This window comes from Elaeis guineensis, chromosome 1, assembly GCF_000442705.2.
Source record: "Elaeis guineensis isolate ETL-2024a chromosome 1, EG11, whole genome shotgun sequence".
Lineage (NCBI taxonomy): Eukaryota > Viridiplantae > Streptophyta > Magnoliopsida > Arecales > Arecaceae > Elaeis > Elaeis guineensis.
This window is the reverse complement of record NC_025993.2, coordinates 6,382,156-6,396,883: the sequence shown is the minus strand read 5'-3', so window position 1 is coordinate 6,396,883 and position 14,728 is coordinate 6,382,156. Positions and strand designations below refer to the sequence as shown.

The 14,728-nt window shown below is 35.1% G+C and overlaps 1 protein-coding gene across 1 annotated transcript; it reads right to left on the bottom strand.

Moving 5' to 3' along the window:
- Window positions 1–5,112: 5,112 nt before the first annotated feature.
- LOC105037605 (uncharacterized) lies at window positions 5,113–6,523 on the bottom strand. Its single transcript, XM_010913247.4, has one exon. The coding sequence runs from the start codon at window positions 6,333–6,335 to the stop codon at window positions 5,331–5,333; it is 1,005 nt and encodes a 334-aa protein (XP_010911549.1). The 5' UTR covers window positions 6,336–6,523; the 3' UTR covers window positions 5,113–5,330.
- Between the last annotated feature and the right edge of the window lie 8,205 nt (window positions 6,524–14,728).

The window sequence follows — 14,728 nt, the reverse complement described above, 5'->3', positions numbered from 1 at the left end:
TTTCTTCCCACGCTTGAAATTAATTATCTGAATCTGAAAAATAGAAAGAAAGGTAATGAGCTAGACAGCCCAGTAAATAATAAGTATCTCTACCAGATATTTCAGATATTATAAAATTTTCAAGAATAATGCTGCAAATAAATATAAAAATATATTTCATGCTGATTTAATGCAAATCTAATATTTTCAAAAATTCATACATAATATAATCATAAATCTGATTCGATTCAAAACACTCGTAACTCAATAGCCTCGACTATGACCAACGTTTAACCCCCATTGGCGGGGTCCACAGAATACCAGCGCACAACCCCCACTGACAGGGTCCAGAAATACCAGCGCACAACCCCCACTGGCAGGGTCCAGAAATACCAGCGCACAACCCCCACTGGCAGGGTCCACAAAGTACCAACGTATAATCCCCATTGGCGGGGCCCACTGAAACATAGTTAAGCTGAGAGCATAAATCCGATCTATATCAAAACACTTAGTACCACAATATATATCATAATCTTTCACTAAACATGTGCATAAATCGATATGCCATAACATTTCAAAAGCACTTTTCTTTCAAAACACAATTTCATAAATCATGCATAATTTCAGAGAATAATTATTTATTTTCAGAATAAATATGGAATATCTCGAGAAGATGATTCATTACTTATCTTTCACAGAGCACTGAACGAATAGATCGACTAACTTCTAGGAGATTCTTCCGTGCCTATTATCCAAAATTATATTTTTATATTAATTTTAAATTTAACAAATCCCAAAATTAAAATCTCGCTTAAAATCAGATTCGTCTCTAAACTTGATCAGAATCATCAGATGAAGCCTTCCCCTACGCTAATCTTAGAAGGGTAACTTTAGAGAAAGAGGAATCCATCAAGAGAGAGAAACAAACTAGAGAGAAAAAATTCTAGAGAGAGAAAGTAGAGAGAGAAAGTCCAAATCCAGAGAGAGAAAATCAGGGTTCAGTCTGAAAGAAGAGAGAGAAGAGAGAGAAACTCTCTCTCTCATCAATTTCAATTTTTTATTTATTTATTTATTTATTTATTTACTTATATATATATATACATATATATATATATATATATTTATTTTTATTATTATTATTATTATTTTCTTCTTTTCTTTTTCTTCTTTTTCTTTTTTTTTTTTCTTTCCTTTTCTTTTTTTTTCTTTTTCTTTTTCTTCTTTTCTTTTCTTTTTCTTTCTCTTTCCTTTTCTTTTTCTTCTTTTTCTTTTTCTTCTTTTTCTTCTTTTCTTTTTCTTTTCTTTTTCTTCTTCTTCTTCTTCTTTTTCCTTGGTTCCCTCCAGGCCGAACAGGGGACGGTGGGGGTTCTCCGGCCTTGACCGGCCGTTCGGGCCACGGCCGCCGCGGCGGAGGCCGGCGGCCGACGGGAATCACTCCCCCGGTCACGGAGGAGGGTGGCCGGCGATCAATCCCGATCGCCGGCGCCGGAAAATTCAAGGAAAAGAGACCCAAAAACAGGGTGTCTTTCCCGATCGGAAATCGGCGACTTTCGTCGCCGGCAGCCGCGCACAAATGCACGGGAAGGAAGGAGAAGAAAGAAGGGAGGAAGAGGAAAACTTACCTCAGCCTCCGGAGACCTCGTCGGCGGTAATCACGGCGAGAAATCAAAGGGTGTCCGTGGTCTTCGATCGAGAAAAACGGAGAGAAAGAGAGAGGGAGGAGGCCAATGATCGGTCTCAAGAGGGAGGGGGTCTTCTTATAGAGCACCCTAGGACTCCGAGGGGTCCTAGGAGTCCTAATTTCCATGGGTTTCGCCGGAGAAGAAGACTCCTACCGGGAGTCTTCTTCCCGGTTGCTCTGTTTTTTTTTTTTTTTTATATTTTGGGCTTTGATCTGCTGGCTGGACTGGGCTTGGTTGGGCTATCACATATAGAATCTAAACAATGTTTTCTCTGATGACTTCAACCTTTTAGAGCAATTTTTAGTGCGGTCTTTTTCTCTATTTTTCTTAAAATGATAGGAAAAATTCATATTAATATAAGAATACACATACCTGACAATATTCTGTGTTTGTCCTGATTTATTTAATAGGTTTTCCCTACAATTGCAAATGTTAAAGGAAATTAAATGTTCTTCGGGCTATGGTTTGCAAAGATAGTGCTACAAGAGTACTCCAGGTAGACGGTGTTTGAGGCAATGCCCAACACAAGCACTTGCAGGTTCAAGGAATCTTCTCCCTTGACTTTATATGCTCATATTTAGATGTCCTAAAGTGAAAATCGTTCCCATTGAACTCGGTTCATCGTGGAGTCGGGGAGCCTTACCGACTTCACTGGAATTTTTTCAAAAAAAAAAGAAAAAAAAGAGGCAGAGAGGGGAAGAAGACGACTGAGAGTGGAACGGGGAACCTGTGTCCCCTATTAGTCCACGGCCGAGGGGGGATAAGGACCAAGGGTGATCTAATAAGTTTCGTGCGTCAGTGGGGAATGGCCGAAGGCCATTTGGATGGGTTGCGCCGATGAACGACCGAAGTTATCCACTGTTGAACCGATGTTTATTCCTTTTCCAATTTCTCTATTTAAACCCCATCGTCCCCTCTCTGTTGATCCATCATCAAAACCCTCTCTTTCTCTTTTTTTTTTCTCAGCTTCGGCAACCGTCGGACTGCTGCGATCAAGTCGCCATTGCTCGAAAACCTGCATCTCCTCTGTTCCGGATGTTTTAGAGGAAAAAAAAAAAAAGGGATAGACGTTTAGAGTCGTCTTACGATTCACGATCTGTCCTAAATTACGATCTAGACTAAGCTTTTTTTTTCTTTTCGGATCTGATCTAAAATTTTGATATATAGAAAGACGCACAGATCTAAAAATCAGATCATATATCAAAAATCATAATTTTTAAATTTGATTTACAGTATTTTTTTTTTATCTCTAGATTTATTTTTATATATATTCATATATTTAAAAATTAAATTTTATACATAAAAATATTAAATTATTTAAAAATAATTAAAAATTTAAAAATATATATTTATGTATTAAAAAATATTTAAAATATTAAAACAAGCATGGTGTCGTTTTTGTATGATATAAAATTTAAAAAGAGATGATCTATTTAATTTAATATTGTATGATTTTTGAAAAAAAAAATTATACATGTTCATCTTTGCACGAAGTTTTGAATAAAAAATTATTTTGTTATTCTTTTGGAGGATGTGAAAATTTAGATTGATACTATAAGTATGATTGTTTATAAGAATTGGTTATGGTAAAATCATAAGAAAAACTTTCTAGTTAGACTATGATCTGAGTCTAGCCAACGAGATTGATCGTTAATGGCCATACATCAGAAACATATTTCTTTTGGACCTATTCAGTTGGGGCTGATCACTGGTAGAGTTAGTTCTTCTGAGTCTAGCCAACCAGAGCTGATTGCTAGCATACATTGATGCATTCGTGTATTTGTTTTCAGAACTAATCTTTTTGTCTGGTCACGGGGCAAATCATGGCCGTATGATTTAAAGCTAGTTTTCTTTTAGGCCTAACTAGTGGGGTTGATCGTTGATATATGCTAATGGATCGGATATTCCTATTCAGAAGTTAATCTTTTCTGGATCTTGTCATAGGACTGATCGTGGCCCTTGTTACTGAAAACTGAGAGAGACTTTAGAATTTTAATATTACACATGATATATTTTAAAAATCAAAATTATGTTAGTTGATATATCTATTATTATAAATTATTATTATTTAAAAAAATTATAATTATGCTTGATCTCTCAGAGATATTAATTGGTAACTTACTAAGTCCTAAAGCTCATTCTTTTTTTTCTTTTTTTTTTTTTCAGATCCAGAAGATCCTATGAGATTTGAGACTGAATAGTTGGGATGTGCATTCGATTTTTTCGATTTAAACCAAACCAAAATTTTAAAAAATCAAAATTTTAAATTTATATTTTGTAGAATCAAAAATTGAACCGAAATAACTTAAAATTAAACAAATCAAACTGGAATAATTTTGGTTCGGTTCAGTTTGGTAATTCGATTTTAGATTTCTTTGTGCTGGATTTTTGGTTTTGATTTAAATTAGATTTGGACATCGGGCCATGCTTGAGCCGGTCCAGTTCAGCCCAGGTCCATCGAGTCAAGTACTATCTAGTATGATTTGAATTAATAAAAATAAAAATTTATATTTATTATCATTATTTAATATAATTTGATGTGATATTTTTAAATATAAATTTAATATATTTTTTAAGATAATAAGAAATATATAGCCATCACGCATTCAATTTTGATGTTGAATTGGAAACATGATATCTAATATAATATTATCATATTTGTTTCGAGCCCCGATGAGAAAGGTAGACGGTTGGCATCATGTTCACAATTAACTATGAATAACTTCAACAAGTACAGAGTAGATCTAAGTTGATGGATATTATAGTAATAATGAAGGCCACCTGCTTTAAAATGATGGGATGCCCGATGAAAAATTTTCTAATCACCTGAAAGGGAAAGATGGGGCGCATTGTGCTAGACTTCCCCAGGAGAAATTTGAGATGGCTAAACAGATGTGTTGAGGTGATTGAAACTAATGTAGTATTTTTTCAATAATAACTTTATGTATAGCATTTATGGTAGACTAAAGCTGTCCAAAAATATTCCTCTTCTATAGGGGACTTAGTAGGATTATAACGATCGTTAATACCAACCAAGACTCCGCCACGTAACCCTCTGCTGGATTTTTCTGATATCCATCCTCTCTTTACCTATATCTCTTCTTGTTTTAAATATATCTTTCCTTTCTTGCAAATACTTCTACCTTATTTCTTTTTTTCTTTACAAGTTTTCTCGGTGGACGAATTCTATTGGCATTTATTATCAGTAGTGAACATGTACAATGAGATGAGGCACATACTGCTATGATCTCTCAATCTAATTGACGTAACCAAATCGCTACACTCTTTCAGAGTCCGGAGGTAGACGTCATCTTATCATCCATATTCAATATACTGAACAAAAAAAAAAAAAAAAAAACAATCCAATCCGCTTCTCCTCCGAATGTCCGCACCCTGTTTTTCTTTCTGGCTAGACTGTACAAAGTAGCATGAGCTGCGAGAAAGAAAAATAGACACCGAGCCCAACTGTAAACCCTTGGATTAATCATGTGGCTCTAACTTTCCCTCTCTTCTTCCAAATCACCATTACAAAGAGATTATTACATCGTCCACATATACCATCATCCATCTACATGTGATGATGCATGTATGTCACACAACGGATTTATCCAAAGCTCTTTAGAAAAAGTAAAAAAAAAAACAAAATATTGAATCATATCATCAAAAACATCACACGTGGAGCTGCCCCAGCTGCACATCCTCGGCTTTGAGCGGCACGTAGTCCCCCAGATAAACCTCCAGGTGGTCCGCCAGGCTCGACTTATCGATGCTCTCGTGATGGTACGACTTGCACACGAAATACACCAGCGTCTGCGCCACCAACGCGAACAGAATCACCAAACAAAGGAAGGACAGCCACACCACCGCGTACCCGACCCTGGACCCCACCCCGAGACCGAAATAGTCCCCCCAGACCACCTGGCGTCGGAAACCCAGTTCCGCACCCACGAAGCAGAGGTTGAGCATGACGAAAATGGCGACGGCCGTCCAGGTCTTGCCCCTGATGAGCGCCCGGCTCTTGCGCATGGCCTCGATGCCGCAGGCGTCCTCGAGGACGGAGACGACGCTGGCGACGTGCCAGACGACGCTGATCCAGACCAGGCCGGCGGCGTAGAGGACGGCGACGAGGGCGATGGCGACGGCCCCCGGGATGTCGGGGCCGAAGATGAAGACGAGTAGGATGGCGACGAAGAGGGTGGCGGTGTTGTAGGCGACGAGGAGGAGGAAGGCCCAGAGGAAGGTGATCATGAGGCGGCGCCAGACCTTGGGAACGACGGCGAGGACCTTGGCGAAGGAGAGGTCCTTGGCGGTGTAGATGGAGGCGACGGAGTAGACGACGGCGGAGGTGGAGAGGAGGGAGAGGACGAGGAGGGCGAGGAGGTAGGCGGCCTTGAAGAGGATGAAGGCGGACCACTCGGCGGAGAGGCGGGAGAGGATGGCGGACTGGGAGGGGGAGCCGGGAGGGGCGACGTCGAGGGCCGCCTCGCTGCGGTCGATCTTGGAGAAGAGGAGGTGGGAGACGTAGATGTGGGCGAGGAAGAGGAGAGAGAGGGGGAGGACCAGGGCGAGGGCGATCTGGGCGAAGAGGCGCCGCCATGAGAGAAGGATCTTGTAGGCCTCGTGGTAGATCCCCACGAGACCCAAGAATTGGAGCTCCTCCGGCTCTCGATCCATGTCGAAGACTTGAAGAAGGAGAAGAAAGAATTAGGGTTTCTCTTTGTGGGAATTGGGGGAGATCTGGAATTGAGGAAGAGAGAGAGATAGAGAGAGGAACGAAGCGGACGGAAGGATAAAACGAGGAGGAACGACGAGTACCATGGGAATGATTTTGGAGGTGGGCAATCGCCCTTGGCATTCATCCAAATTACGAAGAAAAGTACGGTTCTGTGTGTTCTTTTTTCTTGTGGATTTTAGTAGATGATGTGGACTTTAGAGTGGGTTGAGGGCCGTGATACGTTGCTGGGGTTGCTCTGACCCTGCGTGTCGTAGGGGTGAAAACAATACGGATAGTATTCTTTTGAATTTATTTTTATATTTTAATTAAATTAATCTGTATATATATAAAAATTTAAAGATCTAATAAATATTTGTATCTATATTTATATTTATATTTATTAAAAAAAATAAATATAAATATGAATAGATAAATATCCAATTCATATCTAAATATCTGAATTTACATATAATCTTATATAATTTTATATAATATTTATTAATTTTTTTAAAAAAATATATAATCATATAAACATGCTACTAACTTAATTTATAATCTATTTAGTAATATCTTTGATTCTGTAGTCATAAAATTTAATTATTTAACCTATATCTGTAATTATATCCATACTTTCAGTATCCAAATTATATTCATATCCGTTTAAAATAAATATGGATATAAATTTTTGTATCTGAATAATGTCCATATCCGTATTTGTATTTGTTAGATAAAACAAATATGAATATGGATATATCGATATCCGATCTGATAGTGACATATGAGTGAAAAAATTATCTTAAAAAAATAGGTGTGGGAGGAGAAAAAAGACTAAATACCGCTAAATATGGGATATATGCTGTGCATAGATGATAAGAAATTATACTCTACATCACATACATCATATGGACACAGCCGCTCATATCTAAAAGTCTATACATCAAACATTTTTTTTAGTGCATCGTTAAAGAAACAAATGGCTAGTGCATCGCAAGTAGATCTTATGAAAAAATGAAACCACATTTTGGATGAACGATGTAAAATGGAACCGGATTGTCTCTAAAGCTCATCACGTATGTTATTACCTTAAAACTTATTAATCATGCATTAATGCATGAAGAAGACCATCTAAAAGGAATATGAATTAAAAAAATAATCATTTCAAATTATTTGATTATCTCGTTTCAATTTGCAGTTCTTTAAAATTTTTTATTTAATTTTTTAAATTATAAAAATTATATTTTTTATGATCTAAAATAATCTATGCTTATTATTATTTACCACCAATGCTATCATCCTCGCAAGTTTCTCATTATTGGCTACCAACATTGTTGCGATAATCATCATTTATCAGTGATGGTTAGCACCATTATCGTCATCAATTATCACCTACCATTACCACCACCATTTGCTGCCACCAAAGAACCGTGCAACGAGTTTTGAATTTTTTTTTTAATTTTTTTAAAAAAATAAAAATTGATTTAATTTTTAGTAAAAACTAAAAGTAATGTCAAGGGCAATCTTAATTTATATAGTTATGTCTCAACAAAGAAGTTGAAACTAATAAATGAAGTTGACATTTAACCTCCAGTCCATGTGACTTGAATTCATTACCTACCCATCATGAATATTTATGTTTGGGAGTAACAAATTTGATCACCTTCACCGTCGTTATCTTCTTGTGCTATCATGACCCAATTTTAAGGTACAAATTTTATAGAGCATTGAGATGTGACAATTGCGTACATAGGTATACCACATTATATAAATGAATATATCAATTCACAGCCAAAATTTCATTTTCCTACGTAACACGCTATGGTGCTTAGTCAGAAGCACAATTTGCTCTGCTAAATCTAAATCCTAAAATTATATCCAAAGTTACTAAGATAAACACAACCAGATCCTCTTCTTTTTTTTTTTTTTTTTTGGTGATTAAGTACCCTCAAAGTTGGTACAAGTCAATTTATTGGATCAGTTGGCACCTAGAGATATACACAACCATATAAAACACACAGATAATGTATGGTCCATATGTAGCAAGTAATTATTATCTTTCATCACTAATGTTGATACATATATTAGCATGGTTATCCACACAACTTCCATATGCCATCACCATATCAGAACTCTTTTATCCAATCAATCTACCACCACTCGAGCAAGCCTTGCAAGGGTCATCCAAGGAGTGGCGTTTCCGTAGTTTACTTATAGACTAGGTATATATCCAACAGGACCGGTCCTGGAAGAAGAAAAAGTTTGCCATTGGCTTTTCCAGCGTCAAGCACGGAAGGTGCCGCATGAGATCTAAAAGTCCATTCCTTGGTGGAAGTTTCCTCATCGTCGACTTGGTCAATTCCACAAAGTCTTCGGCGATGCGTCAGCTCTTGGGTCTTATTCTTATGGATATCTAATCATCGATCCTTGGAGATTAAGAAAAGCCGGAAAAAGGCAACTCACCTGCCGGTTTTGTAATCCATAGCCTCCGTCTAAGGGAGGCGCGTTCTGGTTCATAACAAATATTATAAAGAAAAATTATCTTTAGATCTTTAGATTGATCTGAACTTACTTTTAAATCCCTACACCTCTCAGATGGAATAAAATCTCTTTGAACTATTTAAGGAGGTGTTTTTAGATCTCTGCCGTCTAATCATATAACCAAATAATAAAACTATGTAACTGGATAAGATAATAGTATAATTAAGGCATATATCTATATAACTTGAATATAAATCTGTATAATCAATTATTGAAACTAGATAACCAGAGAACTGTATAACCTATGTAATCTGAACATAAACTCTTGTGTAACCTAAATATAAACCTATATAGCTTGAACAAAAACCTGTGGACAGTAGGGACCTAAAATCAACTCCTTAAGCAGTTCAAAGAGGTTTTATTCTATATGAAAAGTTCAGAAACTTAAAAGTAAGTTTAAATCAATCTAGAAACCTATAGATTATTTTTTTCTTATTATAACTATAATATAATAAAAAAATAATAGACAAGACATCAATAACATGGCATTATTTTCCACACCACTTAGCACATTTTTAGGCCTTAAAACCTCTTATTTTTTGCCCTTCAAAATAATTCTCTTACCAAATTGATGAAGAATCATTTGATATTCATGATTTTTGATTTGTTTGTGGATCATGGAGAAAAGAGTCATTGATTGCATACTAGTGATTTACAGAACTTCTTAAGTTTCAAAAGAGAACTTTGTATGACATGCATAATATCTAATGGTCATGCTAATTTTTAAATTGCAGCATTTTTTTTTTTTTGGTTGAAATCACTATAATTCTAATAATCAGTGCTTATTATCCTAATCTTAACACTATATATGTGTGGCTGTATTTTTAATTTTTCAATTCCCATAATAACGCTGATGAACTTTCTCACTAAGAGATTTAAACTTCTATAGAAAAAGATCCTGAAATTCTTCGACTTAAGGGCTTGTTGGATAGTTGGGCCATAAATTTCATAGAATTTATGGCCCAACCACTAAAAGTATTGGATTATAAACTGGCTAAGCTTATATTTTCAATGATCCAAGATAACCTTATGAGTAGACTGGGCCAAATTCTATGGGAAAAAAAAAATAATCTATTGAAATAATTTTTCTTTCTATGAAATTTGGGCCAATCAACTCAAAAAATGTCCCTACATATTTAACATCATAGGCCTAGACCACTTATAATCAATACTTTTGGTGGTTGGGCTACAAATTCTATGGGATTTTGGTTTCAACCATCCAAATAGATCCTAAGATGTAGGGAAACCTTTAAGTGTCTGGTGAGATTTTTATTGTTCTATCTACAATAAGAGTACCATAGCCTCCAAAATATAAGAGGAAAACCCCCACCATATATAAATACGCACATATATATGAAACTATACACTTAATATTATGTTATTAGTAAAATATTTAATAATTTTAAGTTCTATGATGGACCATCAAAATTGAAGATTTATGTCATTGGATATTATCTACATCTAAAAAAAATTAAGTGACAACATATCAGATATTTTTATCCAAAAATAAATTCATATATTGAAAATACCTAAACCATGGATCAAGTGAGTCCAAAAATGAATATTTTGAATTATGCTAATGTATTACAATACAAGATATGATAGATTAATTGATTTGGTCCAGATTCATACATTCTAAAATAAATAGATTTATTTGAAATGTGAGATAGAATATGCTCATCCCGAAGGAGAAGGTATCTACTCCTCCCACTCCCAAAATTAATAATGAAGCATCTAAATCGAAGATCCATAGTATTGACCATAATGTAATAAAAAAATCTATAAATCAAAAAGTATTTTTAGTCTCTAACCTATACATCATATTGATACATAAATTGATGATTTTCACTGTGTTGTTATACCAAATACATGATAAAGTATTTCGAAAAACCTACTTATTGATCATGATGTATATATATTAATATATATATATAAATTAAAAATCAATATATTTTAATAACTTGATCATAACAAAATATATTCTCATGTCATTTTAATTGATTATTTTTGCATCCACTTGATGCATATATATTGTATCAAGTCTAGTTCATTATTATATTTTATCATTATGTCATGCAATATAATATGATAATATAATAATATAATTATAACATGAGAAGAATATATTTAGTGATACTAATATTAAATGTTATGATTGTTATAAAATTACAATAACTACAACAATAATATGATATTTATTTTATAATAATATCATTATTATGAATATTAGTAAATTAGATAATAAATATTATGATATATGATATCATATATAAAAAGGTCAATAGTCGGTCATCTATTTCTCAAATTTAATATAATTTGAAGGGAGTAATCTTACCTAGTCAGTTATAGGTTTACAAAATATCTTTCAGCATCTCATAACAAAACAACTATAAATGTATTTCCTAATATCAATTATAGGCAACCAAACATAAATATATTTATATTTTTAATTTGTATTATAGGAATTCCAATTAAAAAAGCTGTAGTTTTTATTGTAGCTAACCAACAATATATGTTTACATTGTCCATCATTTATTTTCCCCAAGAAGCATTTGGGAGTAAATAACTCTATCTTTCTCCCTTCTCTCTCTCTCTGCATCTCATGCGAAACAACTATAAATGTATTTCCTAATATCAATTATAGGAAACCAAGCATAAATATGTTTATATTTCTAACTTGTGTTATAAAAAGCTTAGTTTCTATTGTAGCTAACCAACAATGTGTATTTTTGTTGTCCATCATTTGGGACTAAATAACTCTCTCTCTCTCTCTCTCTCTCTCTCTCTATATATATATATATATATATATATGCGCGCGAGCGGGGGAGGTGGGGGGGTGTTGGGGTTTGTGTGCGAGGGATTGTGTGTATGTATATATTTAGTTCATAGGTAAAACTAAGTCATTCCAGCTGAAGGATGATACTTTTATCTCATAGTGCATGCGAGGTATTTTTGTTGTTTTGGCTAATCAACGCATTGAAAAAAGAAATATTATACTTCTCCTCACGTATTAATGCTTTTCTAGGAGAGGGTATCCTATGATTAGTTAACGAGCATGGATGGATCTCATGCGTGCACCTCATGATCCTGTGTACATGTGGATGGCATCGATTACAAGTGAGGCTGCAAATGAGTTAGATTAATTCGTGACCTAATTCAATCCGATCTGCATAGATCCGATCCGAACTATTTTAAAAGATCTATGGATCTGGGTCAGATTCTAAAATATGACACATCCCATTTTTCGAATCGAGTCTAGATCTACTGAATTTTGATCTGACCCTATCCGATCCGATTTGTAGAGACTTTTGGGTTGATTTGGATCTTAAGATAAATGATCCAATCCGACCTGCTCGATTCAAACCCGATACAAGATCAGACCATGATTATTTTCTTTGATTTCGTTCTCTTCTATTTATTGAATTTTAAATCTCTATTTCTTTTTGTTTCTTTTATTTCTTCATTTATTTTCATAATTACAATTCTTCGACCCTTTAGAAGATGATCCTTTTAAACTCATATTTCTAGGAATGGTAATGGGCCGGGGTGGGGACAGAGATCTCTCCCTGGATCCTCGATCCAGCAGAGATTTTATGTCCCCATCTCGGGCCCAATCTCCGATCGGGGATTAAAAATTTTTCTATCCCCGGCCTAGCGGGGATTTAAAATCCCCAACCCGTTCACCCGGTCCAACAGCCCGATTTGTATGAATTTCTGTCTTAAAAATAAATACAAAAATAGATTTAAGTATAAAGTATTTAATGACAACAAAAATAGATTTAAATATCCAACATATAATATTCATTTGGTCGATCATTTGGTAATCTATGCCAATAACAAATGTAAAATCCCAACAAAGATCATTGTCACTTGTCTTTCTTAGCGAAGAGTGTGTGAGATTTGAAGTGTGGAGAGAAAGTAGAAGTGATTTTTCTAGGATTAGGTTTGTTTATTTTTAATATTTATATCTTATATTATATATATAATAAAATAAAAAAATTGGATGGATCGAGGATGGGTCGAGAAAAGCATCATCCCCATCCCTGGTCCAAATCTAGTTGGGGATTTTTTTCCCCATCCCCAGCCCATCCCTACTAAAAATAGGGAATCCCCGATCCAATTGGATCGAGACTAGGCCGAGCCCCTACTTGGTGGGCTTTTTGGCCGTCCCTACATATTTCTGCTACTCCATCAACTTTATTTAAGATTTTAAATATATGTCAAAAAAAAACACGATGGAAGTAGAATTAAATATTTATTTATTTAATATTACAAAAGTGATAGAAACTTACTAATTTAAAAATAAATAAAATAAAACTCTTTAACTTCCTCCTACCTTCATTCTCCTAGACTTAACACACAGATTGGAAAAGAATCAAGATTCTATGGATCAATGATTGTTGGCTATCATTACTAGCTTTTCAAATTATATCAAATATTTTGATACTCATTTTTACACCCTCTCATTAATTGGGTCTTGGTACTTATTTTAACTTCATAGACTTCATTAGATATATCAATGAGAATAAGAATATAAGTAGAACTAGATATGGATTAAGAACAATCAATAAATTCAGCATCTAATTGATAATCAAAAAATTGTTGCATAAGCCAATAATAAAGAGCACACACTGTAGAAAAGCATATCCTCGGGCAGTGTTGCTGCACAAAATAGTGCCATAACAATCCTTACTTAGTACTTATTGATCTTATTATTTATAATCTAGATCCAAACCGATTCGAACAGGACCTATATTCATAAATCGAGACAAGGTTATACATGGATTCGATCCGATTTAAATGATCTATTAGATCAAAAAATTTAATCATAGATCCAACCCGATCTTTTATTGGGTAGAATTTGGATCTAATATTCAGATCCGATGAAGAAACTGAATTGGATCGGGGTCGGTTATCATCCTACCCAACCCGACCTACTTGCAACTCTAATTACAAAATGGGCGACCATCAAATAACGTATGATACATGCCACATGCCTATGTGCAAGCCATCCATCTTACTATGGATGCCATCCATGGATGCACCACATCCTATGGTGCACCACGTGCACCACGCAAGATCGGTGCTCTTAGTCATTGCACCTACGGACCCTACAAGCAAAAAGAAAAAAATTAAAAATAATACAAAGATCAGATTAATGGCCCCAAGATCCATTATTGTTAGTTTTTATATGGAAATAAGTTGAATTTTCCTTTTCATCAAGGGATTAAGCTCCAGTCCTAATTCAAAAATTCCTAGTTCGTTGAAAGTTGGCCTCTAATATCTGAGAGAGAAAGGTAGCATCATTGCATGGTAGAAACCTGGCTAACGTGTTCGTGATTGCCGGATTCCCAAATAGCTCTCAAGGAATTCAGCGGCCTCCCTGTAGACTCGTTCAAAGCAAGAAAACACGAACAAAGAAACAAAGAAAAGACTCCATTGGTGATCACAGTCTATCTTCCAGAGACAAATCAATACTAAAATCATCCTTGCTCTTATCTTATTAGCTTGCAAAGGACATATTTTTTTTTTTTCTTTTGGTTAAGTCGAGTCGATTCATACGACTCTAACGTGAATACATCCAAAAATAATTAAAAAATAAAATATCCTTAAGTGTCCTTGGAGTTAACATCAAGTCGATCTACATCATCTCAACAGAATGCTCAGTGATGAAGAAGATTCGTTCAGACGTGCCTCACGAAGAATGAAGTGCCCCCTCTCACCAGCCTCCAAATATTCTATATTTGGGTGTATTACCAACCCCCCTTCTGGATCGATCCAATCGCCATGGTAGAGTTGCCCTCAACCATGATGAAGA

Bases quoted from the DNA above. Each gene is read 5' to 3' on its own strand.
- LOC105037605 (XM_010913247.4), bottom strand. From the start codon at position 6,335: ATGGATCGAGAGCCGGAGGAGCTCCAATTCTTGGGTCTCGTGGGGATC.